The sequence below is a fragment of the Sturnira hondurensis genome, unplaced genomic scaffold, assembly GCF_014824575.4.
Source record: "Sturnira hondurensis isolate 20B ecotype Veracruz unplaced genomic scaffold, ASM1482457v3 Scaffold0019428, whole genome shotgun sequence".
Lineage (NCBI taxonomy): Eukaryota > Metazoa > Chordata > Mammalia > Chiroptera > Phyllostomidae > Sturnira > Sturnira hondurensis.
The window spans coordinates 8,994,791-9,008,552 of record NW_028092059.1 but is presented as its reverse complement, the minus strand read 5'-3'; the positions used below and the strand labels follow the sequence as shown (position 1 = coordinate 9,008,552).

At 41.8% G+C, this 13,762-nt stretch overlaps 1 protein-coding gene across 4 annotated transcripts in view; it reads right to left on the bottom strand.

The window, feature by feature from the left end:
• Positions 1 to 13,762, bottom strand: part of FMNL2 (formin like 2) — a 294,350-nt gene that overhangs the window by 93,023 nt on the left and 187,565 nt on the right. For all 4 annotated transcript variants that reach the window (XM_037027832.1, XM_037027835.1, XM_037027833.1 and 1 more), the window contains exons 3-4: positions 10,232 to 10,312; positions 5,084 to 5,160 (exon numbers count right to left, since the gene is read on the bottom strand). In XM_037027832.1, the coding sequence (XP_036883727.1) occupies positions 5,084 to 5,160; positions 10,232 to 10,312 (158 nt within the window). The remainder of the gene's footprint in view (positions 1 to 5,083; positions 5,161 to 10,231; positions 10,313 to 13,762) is intronic.

Here is a 13,762-nt window from a genome sequence, read left to right as displayed (position 1 = left end):
AATGGATTTTAGCGTAACAGAGCATAAAAATGTGGAAAGCATTATGGGGGTTCCTCAAAAAATTTTGAAAAATGGAACTGCCTTATGACCCAGTGATTCCACTTCTGGGCACAAATCCAAAGAAATCCAAAATGCTAATTCAAAAGAATATATACATCCCTGTGTTCACTGCAGCATTATTTACAATAGCCAAGATACGGAAGCAACCCCAGTGCCCATCAGTAGATGAGTGGATAAGAGGCTGTGGCACATTTACACAATGGAATACTACTCAGCTGTTTAAAAGTAAAAGGAAATCTTAACATTTGTGACTGCAAGGATGAATCTAGAAGGTATTATGCAAAGTGAAATAGTCAGTCAGAGAAAGATTTTACGTAGACGTGGGATCCAGAGGACAACATAAATGAACAAACAAACCAGAAACAGACTCAGAGAACAGACTGATGGTTGCCGGAGGGGAGGGTGTTTGGGGACTGGGTGAGAAAGATGAAGGAATTAAGGATTGGTCATTACAAAATAGTCATGGGGATATAAAGTACAGCACAGGAAACACAGTCAATAATATTGTAATAACTGTGGTGCTGGATGGGAACTGGAAGTATCAGGGCAAACACCTCGAAAAGTGTATGAAGATCTAACCACTATGCTGTACACTTGAAACTAATACACAATAATATTAAATGTAAACTATAATTGAAAAAAGTTTTGAAAATAAAATTGCATGTCAAAAACTGTAAAAAGAATAAAAAAACACAACCCCTCCTTTTTCTAAGCGTGTGTCTGTGTAAGACCAGGCTTTCTTCACATACATCAAACAAAACAACACAGTACAACAAACTGAATGGAAAGATTTGAGAACCCAGCTGCCTTAAATTCACAAGACATTAAAGCAATCTGTAAACACATAAATCAATGCCACTCCTGTCACTAATTTTTGTTTGCTTTGAAAAATGGTTCTTTTATGCAATATGTCATTTGGACTATATTAACTTATTATTCTCTATTTATATATTTACAGTAATTAAATGTTTAATAAATAGTAAGTTTTATTAAAGAAGCATATTTTAAATGTATCTGTTAAAAACCACAAAAATAAAAGCTTATTGGCATTCAAAATAACAAGAGAATGCAAGAATCGTAAAATTAGAAAATTTAAGGACTGCTGATTTTCTAACAGGCTTTGGACATATTTAGGTTCAAATCTCAGTGCTACTAAGTTGCTAAGTACCAAGCAGCAAGATAATTGCTAACTCAGCTTTCTTGTCTGTAAAATGGAGGTTCAATAAAAAAGATTTTGTAAGAAATAAATAATACATTTAGCCCTGGCTGGTGTAGCTCAGTGGATTGAGCGCGGGCCTGCGAACCACACGATCGCTGTTCGATTCCCAGTCAGGGCACATGCCTGGGTTACAGGCCAGTTCCCAGCAGGGGACTCACAAGAGGCAACCATACATTGATATTTCCTTCCCTTCCCCTCTAAAGATAAATAAATAAAATTTAAAAAGAAATAAATAATACATTTAATATACCTAATATAATGCTTAATACATGAAAAAATGACTATGATCTTGAGAATTTCCAAAAAGCACCACCTAAGAATGAATTAATTGTAGGCCAGCTTGATGAACACACTTCCCATTCAGGTTTTATACTTCTTAACACCAGCCATGGTTATTCTTCGCTCTTTCCTCACCATTTCCCAAACAAGCCGGAGGGGTGGGAGGGAGGATGTCCCTGAGCAGTTCCTTGGCTCCACCCCCTCTCTACAAACCTGCCAACTCACACACTCCTCCTATACTCTGGTTCTCCCAACTCTCCAAGGATCTTTATCTCCAAAGAAATAAAGTGAAATGAGCATCTTTCAGAATCTCTACAACTTTGCACTCGGGATGAAAATTAATTTTCTATCAAAATAGGGAGTTTTACTAAAATAAATTACCTGCAAGGAGAGATTGCCTACACCTCAGTTCCATGGAATAAAGACCGGAAATCCATCCAGCTCACCTCTGTTGCCACCACTTAAATCTTATCACCTTGACATGCCTACTCACACTGCCCAGCCAAAGAGTCCAAACATTACTTGGCTCTTTTCAAGAGTATTTCAAGTCATTTCAAGAGCTTGAATAAGTCATAATCCAATTCTTCAATATTATTGTAATTCCTGGGAGTAAGTGAATAAGATTATTTCTAGTCCAATTATTATTTCAATTTGGCTCAAAGAAAATTAATTTTCTTTCTCAGAAGACTGCTCCATTTATAAAGTTTTAGGTTAATATCAAAATTCAGAACAAACCCTTTGCTTGACAAAGCTATAGCTTGGAATGTTATCTCAGCAAAGCCCTGGACTTTAACCTTGAAATCGAAGTATGTGCCAAGAATAATTTTTTTAGGACACATAGATTTTAAAAGTCATTCTTCCTTTTAATTTCTGGTAAGCAGCAATCTCCTAGGTGTCAGGGTCATTTTAGACAAAGAAGGCAACATTCTCTCCATGAAATTACTTAGGGATATGTTACATAATATTGTTGAATTATTATTAGCTATAATATTATTTTCAATCAGCATAACAAGCAAAAGCTATCATATGGTAATTACTATATATTAAAACATTGTATTAGATCTTTTCTAAGTTATTTCATTTAATTCTTACAACATTGCCATGGAGTATTATTATCCTCATTTTATAGACAGGAAGTTAACTCAGATCATACAGTAAGTACAGAGAGTATGTATAGCTTATCTAAGATCAAATAACAAATGAGGGGCATAGCAAAAACTCAGAACAAGACCTCACTTCCCATAAGGCAAATGGGCACCCAATTACCTTTCCATTACGGTGCCTTAAAGAGTGCAAAAATGGACTTTAGATCTTTTAGAATAAGGGCTCTATGGGCCCCTTATTTAGCACCTTGCATTCCAAGAATTCCTCATTGTTTGATTATATTCACATTACTGAACAACTTTTCAGAAAATTTCCCGGCCAAATGAGTTCAAGCCAGTTAATTTCCATAATGAAGAGTCCAGTTCAGGTTTGGACTTTCTGGACAGGTCTGACAGGTCAAAATCCTGGTGTGTGGTTTCAATCTGTACAAGGCTATGCCAGCAATTGGTTGCAAAAAACAGACAATGCACCTCTTGTGTGTTTTTCTGCTGCTAAAGCCAAAGCTTTCAGAGTGCCCTGCAGAGGTGGTAAACAGAAAGCTTCAGCTGGAGAAGATGAAAGAGATGTAAGAATCTTTCAACATGCCTATAGTATCCTAAACATCAAACCACCCCAATTGCTTGCAGACTTGCACTGGCTTCTACCCAACCAGGGCTCTACTATTCAGCCAACTTCGTATTGGAAATGATCATCTTGCTTTGGTATTTGATGGTCAATTTCACATTACCCCAGCAATGCTTGAAGAAATGCTTTTTGACAATTTGTAGAAATCCTGGCTACAGCTCATTCCAACACTTTCAGTCAAGAAGTGGTGCCAACAGTATAGGGTTGGACCTTACCAAATGGAATCTAGCTCCTGATTCACAAACACTGTAAAGTAGGGGAATTTCCTAAGCCTGGATGCTCAACTGTATTAAATTACCACCACCTTCACCCCCAACAGACAAGCCTCATTGCTTTGATCCCAGAGCCCCGATTACCTTGTTTCCTTTCAGGGAAAGAGCTGCCAGATTAGGCAACATAAGAAAACGAACACGGCATTTTGAACCAAGGCACCTGGCTCTACGGCTAGAGACTGTGGGATTCGCTCACCTTTTCTGGCCCTTACTTCTTTTAATCTATAAAGTGAGGGACTAGGTAATCCTTAATTTCTCTTCCCGTCCTACATCATGATTCTGTGATCCACTGTTCCACATAGCTGATTTTCTGGGATAAAGGGGATTTTCAGCTTTAGGTGAGAATCAGTTTGTTTTTCGCATACTTCATCTCCAGGTGACACACGTGCAGTTACCCTTTAGGAGGTGAACGTTCTCACCCAGGTTCCACCCAGATTGATTTCAACCTTGCATCTCTGCAATTTTAAAAAGCTTACTGTGAAATAACCGTGAAAATTAACCATTTGAACGCCTTATGGCAAACATAGTCTAAAGCAGAAGTAAACTTCTGCTGTCGTTGTCTCTACAACTACACATCTCTCCTGCTGTTGTTTATCTAATATATTTATTTTACAGAATACTCTGTGAAACGATAAAATAATGTATCTGTAAGACTTCATTTCCAATAGACCCACAAAGAATGTCACAGGGGACAATTCTAAAAGAACTAAAGTCTATAGTCTTCTCACTGTTAAATTCAGAGTCAAAACCCACGGTGTTAAATAAGGTATTAAACAAAAACTTCAGGAAGAACTCAGGCCACCAAAAGGGATACTTGATATCACTGTGCCTTGGAGACAAAGCATCTCATTTGAAGGCACCTTACAATTATGCCATCCCAGGCGCTCATGGGGGTGCCATAAACCTGTATTAGCTCGAGGCAAAGCCACCACATTGTTGCATGACAAACTCTTAGAAATGCTTAGCACCGGGATCCCTCAAACTTTATTTTCTAGGGTGGATTTACATTTCATGGTCCTGAAGTTTTGAAATGTAGAAAGAAGAGACTCAGAACAAAGTATTTAAGTGCAATGAGGTCTATCGGGTGACATCAGTCCAGCTTTTGCCCCCTCCTGACCAGAAAGGCCAGGGAATTGAGGGAGGGAGAATGGAACCACTTCAAATAACCAGCTCAGAGAACTCACATGAAGACTCAGAGATCTTCCAGGATCTGTCTGCATTACCTGTTGGGGTTCCTACTTTGCCAAAGAATTATTATGCACAAAGAGACCAGGCACTTACTACTGCATCCAAGCAAAGAATCTTAGCAGGGTTATAAATGTCCCAAATCAAGGACTGTCTGTCCTCCTTCCACTGATTCTTGTACGGTGAGGAGTTCGAATAGTGACACATGGTCTACCCATCTAAACCTCAGTCCCCTAACTTATAATGAACAGTAAGGAAGCTTAACTCTTCGGCGATGATACAGTCACTTTGTAAAATGTCCAAAAGCCTTGAAACTAAAATGTTAAATGGGCACACTTACCCAATATGGTTGGTTCTTAAAGAAATCTCCAGTTCTCTTAGCACTTGTGTGGATTCTTGAACACGCCGTCTGAATTTCTGTAATTCAAGAAGACATATTCTCACAAAACATGTCTTAGCAACCGCTAAAACTATAGCTTACTTGTAGTAAGTTTAACACAATACGATAATATCTCTGCTTCTGAAGTACACTGCTCTCACATTTCTTTTTGCAAAGCACACAAATTTTTCATGAAAATCAGCTTATGTGAAAGGATTGCGAAAAATTCCTTATTTCATGAACTGTCTTTGGGTAATTAGATTATGTTTCCCTACCCCACAATACAATATTCACCACTATACTTATGTATTGGGGTCCCTAAGACCAGCCCAGTTCCAGTGATTCACTAGGACTCAGCACACAGTTGTCTTGTTGGCTAAGATTTTTACAGCAAAAAGACACAAGGCACAGTCAGTAAAGGGAGATGATGCTTGGGGTGAAGTCTGGAGGAAACCAGAGACAAGCTTCCGAGGGTCTTCTCCCAGAAGAGTCACAAATGACAATATTTGTGAAATGCAGTCGGCCAGGGAAGCTCATCAGAGACTCAGTGCCCAGGGCTGTGACTGGGGGCTGGGTCACTTGGGTTCTCTCTGCCTAGCACATACCAGAAGTTCAGACTCCCAGAAGGAAAACAGGCATTCAATACAAACCATGCTGTTGACACTTACCATTTGAGTACCACGAATCTTTCTTATCAGGGAATGATGGGAACTCTCCCCAAATTCAGGTTCCCAGTTGACAAGCAGAAGCTAACCTTGCAAGCAGGTTTTTCTAAGGTAATGGTTTCAGCCTTGCTATGTTAATCCTTTTCTACACGACCTAACATTTTCCAGAAAGAAATATTCATAGTTCCCTCTCCCCATGAGCCCTCGCACAGAAGGTCCCTCCCCTGGAGCACCTCCTTTCCATTTAGGAATGTCCATCCTCATTTATATGCCCAGAAAATCCCACCAGCCCTTCCAGAACTCCCCCACGCCTTTCTTCAATGAATCCTCCTCTGATAGTAAACGTATTCACCTCTCTATCCTCTCAACCATAAATAACCTTTAAGGATTCACTGGGTTGCACTGCACATCGGTTCTTTGGAACACAATTTCCTATAAAAACATTTATTTATGGTAACTAAAGTTTTAGGCCCCTTTGGAAGGAGGACATTGGATGTGCAATACCTTCAAAGAAGAATTCCGTGCTTTGTGTCCTATAGAGCAAATGACTTTCATGTCATACTGTTTTCAGGAAAAGGCTTTGAGAATTGTAGCTCAGGATATTAGAAACACTCCTGTACTACCCTAATTGCAGGGTACACAGGGTCATCCAGCTCCAAAGACCAAGGCATGTAAGGACAGAAAGGACAGGAAAAAGTCTGGAAAGGATTCAGGTTGGGGGAAGGGCAAAGCCACACCACAGGTGGAGCCTGCTGCCCCAGGAAGACCTGGAACCCTGCTCAGTATGGGTGGCTCCTGCCACTCTCTTCTCCTCTTCTGAAGGCCCTTTGCTGCTCCCTCAACTGCTTCTCACCAGGACCCTAAGGAAGCAAATAGTCTCACAGACTCCCTCTGGGTACCATTCCTAAAGTACCTCACAGCCTTTCTCAGGTTTTCAGAATTTAGGTACAGTAGGATATATGAAATATAGCATCTTCCATTCGATGAAAAAGGACATGCCCCTCTTTTATCAAGAAAGGCCAAGAAATGGCAGAGGCATCTATGTTTGAGGGGACATTCATGCCCATTTATTTCCGGAGAGTGGTCCAACAGGGAGAACCACCGGTGAGGTAGGTCTGTAGCTACAGAGCTGAGGAAACCACTCCCAGGTGTGCTGACTGCTCCAGGGGCCATTCCCAGGGCACAGTCACATGTGTTAGGTGTCCACACACATGGCCTTTAGAAAACAACTCAGTGTTTCTGACTATGCATTTGGCACAGTTCTGACTGGTTTCCCTGGGACCTTTGCTGGTTCCCAACTCTACCTAATGCTTCCCCAGGGCAAGGTCATCCCTTTCAGACATCATCACACCACAAGGGCACCCAGTAAAACACCATGGACATAACAGAGTATAAAAGAGGATGTGCTGAAATCCAACCAGCTGGCTCAGTTGGTTGGGGCATCGTCATTCCGTATACTAAAAGGTTGTGGGTTCGACACCCAGTCAGGGATCCTACAGGAGGCAACTGGTCTATGCTTCTCTCTCTCCCTCCTTCTTCCCCACCCCTCTCTTTCTCTCTCTCGACCGCTCTTCCTCTTCCCCACCTTCCTCTCTCTCTAAAATCAATAAACATATCCTTGGGTGAGGATTAAAATAATAATACTAAAAAATTTTAATTCAAAAAAGAGGATGTGCTAAAGGACCAGGAGGCATATATCAAAACAAAACTGTGAGATAATGGGAACAACAGCAGCAGGTAACATCTATCAGCCACTTGCTATGGTAGACACTGCACTTTGGCAGCTCCATGACACCTGAGGGGAAATTGCATTGACTTTGCCTCTGCACTGTACTCTCCCGGGAACTGTTTGGTTTTCAGATGGACTCTGGACTACAGAGGAGCCTTGGCATCCACTTCTCTAAACACATAAACCAGCAAAAAGGAGCAGAGTACCATCCATTAGCAATTTCCACCACCGCCCTGGCCCCTCTCCGTAAAAGCAAGGCCCAGGGATGGGGCCACGGATGCGGCTGAGCCCAAGCCCTAGACAGGAGATTTCATTTCTGGAGCATCACTGCAAGGGACCGGACTCCTTTCTTCACGGCCTGTAGCCTTTTCCATGCTGGACATGAGCAAGCCCTCCCACCCCACCCAAAGCACAGACTAAGAACCATCTGGTATTAAATGAGGAAGCTGGTTTGGAGACTTCGGTCACAAAGATATCTAGTTATGGCTCTTCTGTCTCTGTCCTGAAGGGTTTAAAACAATTTAGAAGAAATCTATGTAGAATATACTTAAGAAAAATTTTTAGGAGACAGAAAATTAACTATCTTATATTCGAGGTGAACAAAAGATTAATGAAGTATCCAAAGATTCCAGATAAGTGAAGACTGCTCAGCCTAGACTGTCTGGTGAAATCTTTTCCTTTCCCCCTTCCACAGGACGGCTGAGAATCTTAAACCCACTTTAACTGCAGGCCATGCCTCATTCCAAATGAAATCTCCTTTTCTCCCAGGCTTTAAGCATGACAATTACGTTGAGCGGAACAGATCATTTCCTTCTGCCAGCACCTGACAGAAATCGTACAAAGATGGCTGACCCAACACAGTCTTACTTTCACCTGCCCCACACGGCTGGTGGTGACAGAGGAGGCTCAGACCAAACAGGGCCGTGCAGAGACTGAAGGTGAGCCAAATGGAGGTCTCTTGTCTTGGTCCTCTTTCTTATTTGCAAGGGAGTAAAAACTCTTTCCAAGCAGCTCATTAGTTGTTTTTTGTTTTATATTCTTTGCCCCGACCCAGGAATAGCTGCTCCGAAGGAGAGCTGGGACAGTGCCAGGAGGAGCCCACCTTCCCCCGAAAACATCTTCCTCCCTGTGGGGTTTAGGGCTGGAGTCTAAGACACTCTCTAGGAGTTCCCATATTTTCTCCTTTGTCTTCAGAAACTGACAACTGCTGATACTCTGTGAGGGCTGGAACACACTCTCTGTGAGGGAAGCTCTCAGGGACAAACATCAGTGTTTCTGTAATGCTCAGCTCAGGGCAAGTGTGGCTAACGCTGAGGCCTCAGACCACCAGCCTGAAGGCCTGGAAGTCTGAAGGTTCCTCAAAATATTTCTAAAGTAGAATCTTACCCCTGCGCAAAGAAATAGCCCAGAAATAAAACCTGAGGTTCTCTGGCTGTGTTCTGTATATAAGGGTGCACCTTCACTTAATCATCTCTAATCTGATGAAACTGAGGCTGCCGCATCCTTGGAGAAGGAGACAAACAAGAAAGAAACAAACAAGAATTAAGTAGCTGTCTCATTTAGGGAGGCTGACAGAAGCTCTAAAACAAAAGAAAGCACATGTGTGCCATATTTGTGAGTGGGTGGGTATTATGATATTTTGGTACATTCTCAGAAGACGAGGCTGTGCCATTCACTTTGCATATGATGTCTAACCAACAGCAAAGGTCTGCAGTCCACTTTCATCACTGTGCCTAGATTTTATTTCCACTTGCTTGCATGTTAACCATAGGACAAAGGGCCAGGAAACTCTCCAAAGGAAATAATAGCTGTTCTTTGCTTGACTTTTTTTTGGTGGGGGGTAGTTGAGTGAAAGCAGAAAATAAATAAAAAGGGCACTTAAAAAAATACAAGAGCCAAGAGCCCTGGAAACAGCGGCTAACTGGGAAAAGTGTGCCTTTCTTCTCTCATGAGTCATGTGTAGAAACAACAGAAGGAATTCAGCTCAAGATATTTGCTCTGCATCCTTGAAAGCAAGAGTTATGGTAGGTCAACCAAAAAACAAGTGCTATCTGGTGAAGAGCCCCTGTACCCGTCGTGAGCAGGGACAGCTCAGCCCTGAGACATCCCGGGCCAGCCCGGGCCACAGGGCCGTGCCAGGCTGCATGCTTTACCACGAGGCAGCAGTGGGAGCCAATTGTGTGTCTGCACAAAGCAGGGCTTGTCTGGAAAAGGAGAAAGTCAGTTGAGAATGGACCCAGCTATTCTCTTCTTACCTTCCTGGGGCCAGGGGCAGGGTTAGGGTGGGGAAGCTGCTAAAAGCATCAACACAGGATGTGAGAGCACAGCTGGGATGACAAAGCCCCAGTGATTTTTCAAGGTCTCTGGAAATGCACCAAGACATGAAAGACAAGTCTCCCCTTTGCTAGGCCCGCTTTTCTAGGGGCCCACACACCTCTGCACTGGACTCACTGCCCCATGTAATTGGAAGTAGCAGAGACTCAATAACCATCAGAGATACATGACTCCCAACTCAGCAAAGTACTTTTAAACACATCCTCTCACGTGAGAAGGACAGCTTTTTTCCTGTGTCTTATGTTGTTCGTCTCCAAAGGCTGTTTTCCTGGAGGCCCTGCAGAGGCTATAATGCAGAGGAAGGAAGGGCTCCTCCAATGTAGAGGATTCTGCTTGCTAATGGGGAAGTGGTAACAAAAAGTGGAAATAAATCCCTCTTACCTTCCTGGTTACGGCTGGATCCAGATAGCCTTTGAGCTTTTGAATGTATGTATGGGGAGGATTCTTCACCTGGAATCGTTCCTACAGGAAGCACAAAAATAAAGTAAACAGCATGATATGTATGAAGGCATGACAATCAGCCGTGTTCCGACAGATGAATGCTGCTGACCCAGGACTGAAAGGCACCCACAGTACGAATATGGTCCTGCAAATAATCATGACTTGCTCATATTATCGTCCTCTCTGCAGGAGGAGGAATCTGAAGCTCAGAAAAATTCAGTACGTCCCCGAGACAGCACAGCTGTGAGTGGTCCAAATGCCTGTGAGCCATGTCTGCTCACTCCGGAGTCTACCCTGCTTTCCCCGTAGGGCCCTGCAACTCCCGTGCCAGGAATGATGTCCTGCCTCACTGGTAAGTAGGACCTCTTCTAGCAAGTCTTCACTTTACTGTACATTTTTTAAGGATTTGTTTGTTTACTTATTTATTTATTTAGGGGAAGGGGAAGAGATAGAAAGGGAGAGAAACATCAATGTGTGGCTGCCTCATGCGCACGCTTTCTGGGGACCTGACCTGGCCTGCAACCCAGGCATGTGCCCTGACTGGGAATCAAATCAGCGACCCTTCGATTCACAGGCCTGCACTCAATGCACTGAGTCACACCAGTTAGAGCCATTTGTAAAATATTTTCAATGTTAACAAATATTTCTCTTTTGAAGAAACCTCAAACTTGGTAAAACTTATGGTATTTGTATCAAAATGAGTAATGAATCTATTGCTAAGAGACTGTAGTAAGTGTGGACATATATATGGGCATTTTGTGTGCATTATACATGTGAGTATGATTACCAATGGGCTCCTAAGGCAGTTCCAAACTAGAAGGCCCAAAAATAGTTTAAGCAAAAGCACAATTACTGAAATAAGCATATTATAGATATGAGGTCTGTCTGGAAAAAGTCCAGCCATTGTTAATACAATGAGAATGGTTTGCCTGACATCAATGTAACCTGGCAGCCAAGGAGAGTGGACTGGAATGCACATGCCTGAACAATGACGACTTCACTGTACTAGTCAGTGGGGACAGTAGATGCCATTGAGTGAGCATGTGTACTGTGTGGCCGTCGCATTCAAAATGATTGAACAAGTAGAGTAACAAATCTGCATCAAATTTTACATTCAGTTTGAATGTTTCCCTATGGAAAGTACAGGGATGATTCAGGAGTATACAGCTAAGGGCAACTGGTGATTGGTAGTTTCATCAAGACAACATACCTGCTCATATATAGCATCTTATACAGAATTTTTTGGTGAAAAATTAAATCACTCAGGAGATTCAGCGCCCCCTACAGCCCAGATTTGGTGCCCTGAGATTTCTGGCTTTTCCTGAAACTGAAATCACCTTCGGAAGAGAAGAGATTTCAGATTGTCAATGAGATTCAGGAAAATACAACAGGGTACCTGATGGTGACTGGGAGAACTGTGTGAGGTCCCAAGGTACCTACTTCAAAGAGGAATGAGTGTTGCTGTCCTATGTACAACGTTTCTTATACCTTGTATCTTCTTCAATAAATGTCTCTATTTTTCATATTACATGGCTGGATACCTTCTGGACAGACCTCATGTATATGAATAATTTTTTTAGATTTTATTTACTTATTTTTAGAGAGGGAAGGGAGGGAGGGAGGGAGGGAGGGAGAAAGGGGGAGAGAATCATCGATGTGTCAGAGATACATCAATCGGTTGCCCCTCACTCATCCTCAACCGGGGACCAGGCCTGCAACCCAGGCATGTGCCCTGGCTGGGAACCGAACCGCTGATCTTTCAGTTCGCAGGCTGGCACCCAGTCCACTCAGCCACACCCGCCAGGGCAGATCTGAATGACATTTGAATATGGCAGGCATCGGGAGCAAGAATCTGCATTCTACCAAGTTTTTTGCTGATGCTGTGAATGGAGGGACTACATTTTTGAGAAACCCATACCCATGTGTATCAAATTTTATAAAGTCCAAAGCAGCATAATAAGCAGTAGTAATAAACTGTGTAGAACTGAAATGCCTACGAACTATAAAAGGGATAAGTACTGGTATTATGTTCATACAATGGTATATTACGATGAAAATGAATAAACTATACTGCACATACTGCACGTTTCTACATAGCTGGATCTTATAAACCTGATGTCGAAACAAAAAGAACACATAATTTAATTTATACAGAGTTACACAAAACAGACAAAATTAAACTTTAATGGTTAGGGACACATACATACATGACTTTATTTATGTCTGTGTGCATTTATATATAGGAAAGAGAGAGAGAAATAGAAACAGAAAAGTTACTAGCATAAAAATGATAGCCGGAGGACTGTGGTGGGGGAGGGAAATACGAAGTATTTCTTGAGAGGCCAGCAACGCTCGCTCTATTTCTTGACCTAAGTACTAGTTACACGGGTGCTGGCTTTATCCTACATATTAAGCTGTTCCAAGGTTTCACAATCTTTTCATCATGAAATCAGGACAATTCTCAACAGGTTCTCCTCTAGCTACCACTCAAATAATGTTTGTTTCTAGTAAGTCTTTTAAATCTGATTATTGCTTACACCACAATGGAATTTTTTAGTATTTCACAACACTGACATTGGCCAGCATGTTTAAGCATTTGTCTGTCCCACGTGAATTACATCTCTCCAACACAGGGAGCCACAGCACTCTTTGTGATCCACTCAAGTCTTGCTCCTTTCCGATTTATAAATGCTATAGATTATGTCGCCCTGACTGGTGTGGCTCAGTGGGTTGGGCACCATTCCACAAAGCAAAAGGTCACCGATTCCCTTCCCAGTCAGGGCACGTGCCTGGGTTGCAGGTTCTGTCCCAAATTAGGGAGCAGGTGGGAGGCAGCAGATTGATGTTTTTCTCTCACATCAATGTTTCGCTTCCTCAATCCCTCCCTTCCCCCTCTCTCTAAAAAAACAATAAATAAATGAAAAATCTTTAAAAAATAAAGATCTTATTACCATTATCAAAAAGTTAATCTTATTGGTGAAAGTATATATATTTTATTATGCTTTAAAATAGAAGGAAGTAGCTTGTAGTGAGGCACATGTCAACATTTCCCCTTTATTTAAAAAATGATCAAAGTAAATTTATAGTATATAAACTATATGTCAACAGAGCTGTTAATATAAAAAGATCAGCCTATTTTTCCTAATTATTCCCCCAAAGTTTCTATCACAAGGAATATCTCTAGTGTCACCACTGTGTCTATAGAAAGTCCTTTTTAATTTAAAACCACCATCACTTCACTAAGGGATCAAATAGAAGCCAACTGCCATGGGGCTTCGCAATCAATGGCCCAGCTGAGGCTGAAATAGTCACAGGAGTTCTGATGTGAAAAGTGAACTAGAAAGCTAACTAGAAACCAGTTCCTATTTCCAACCTTGCATAACAACAGCTGACGACAGAGATACATTAGGGAACAGTAACACTTATGCTTTTTAACAATACAATCCAATTATCCACATTTTAAAAAAATTC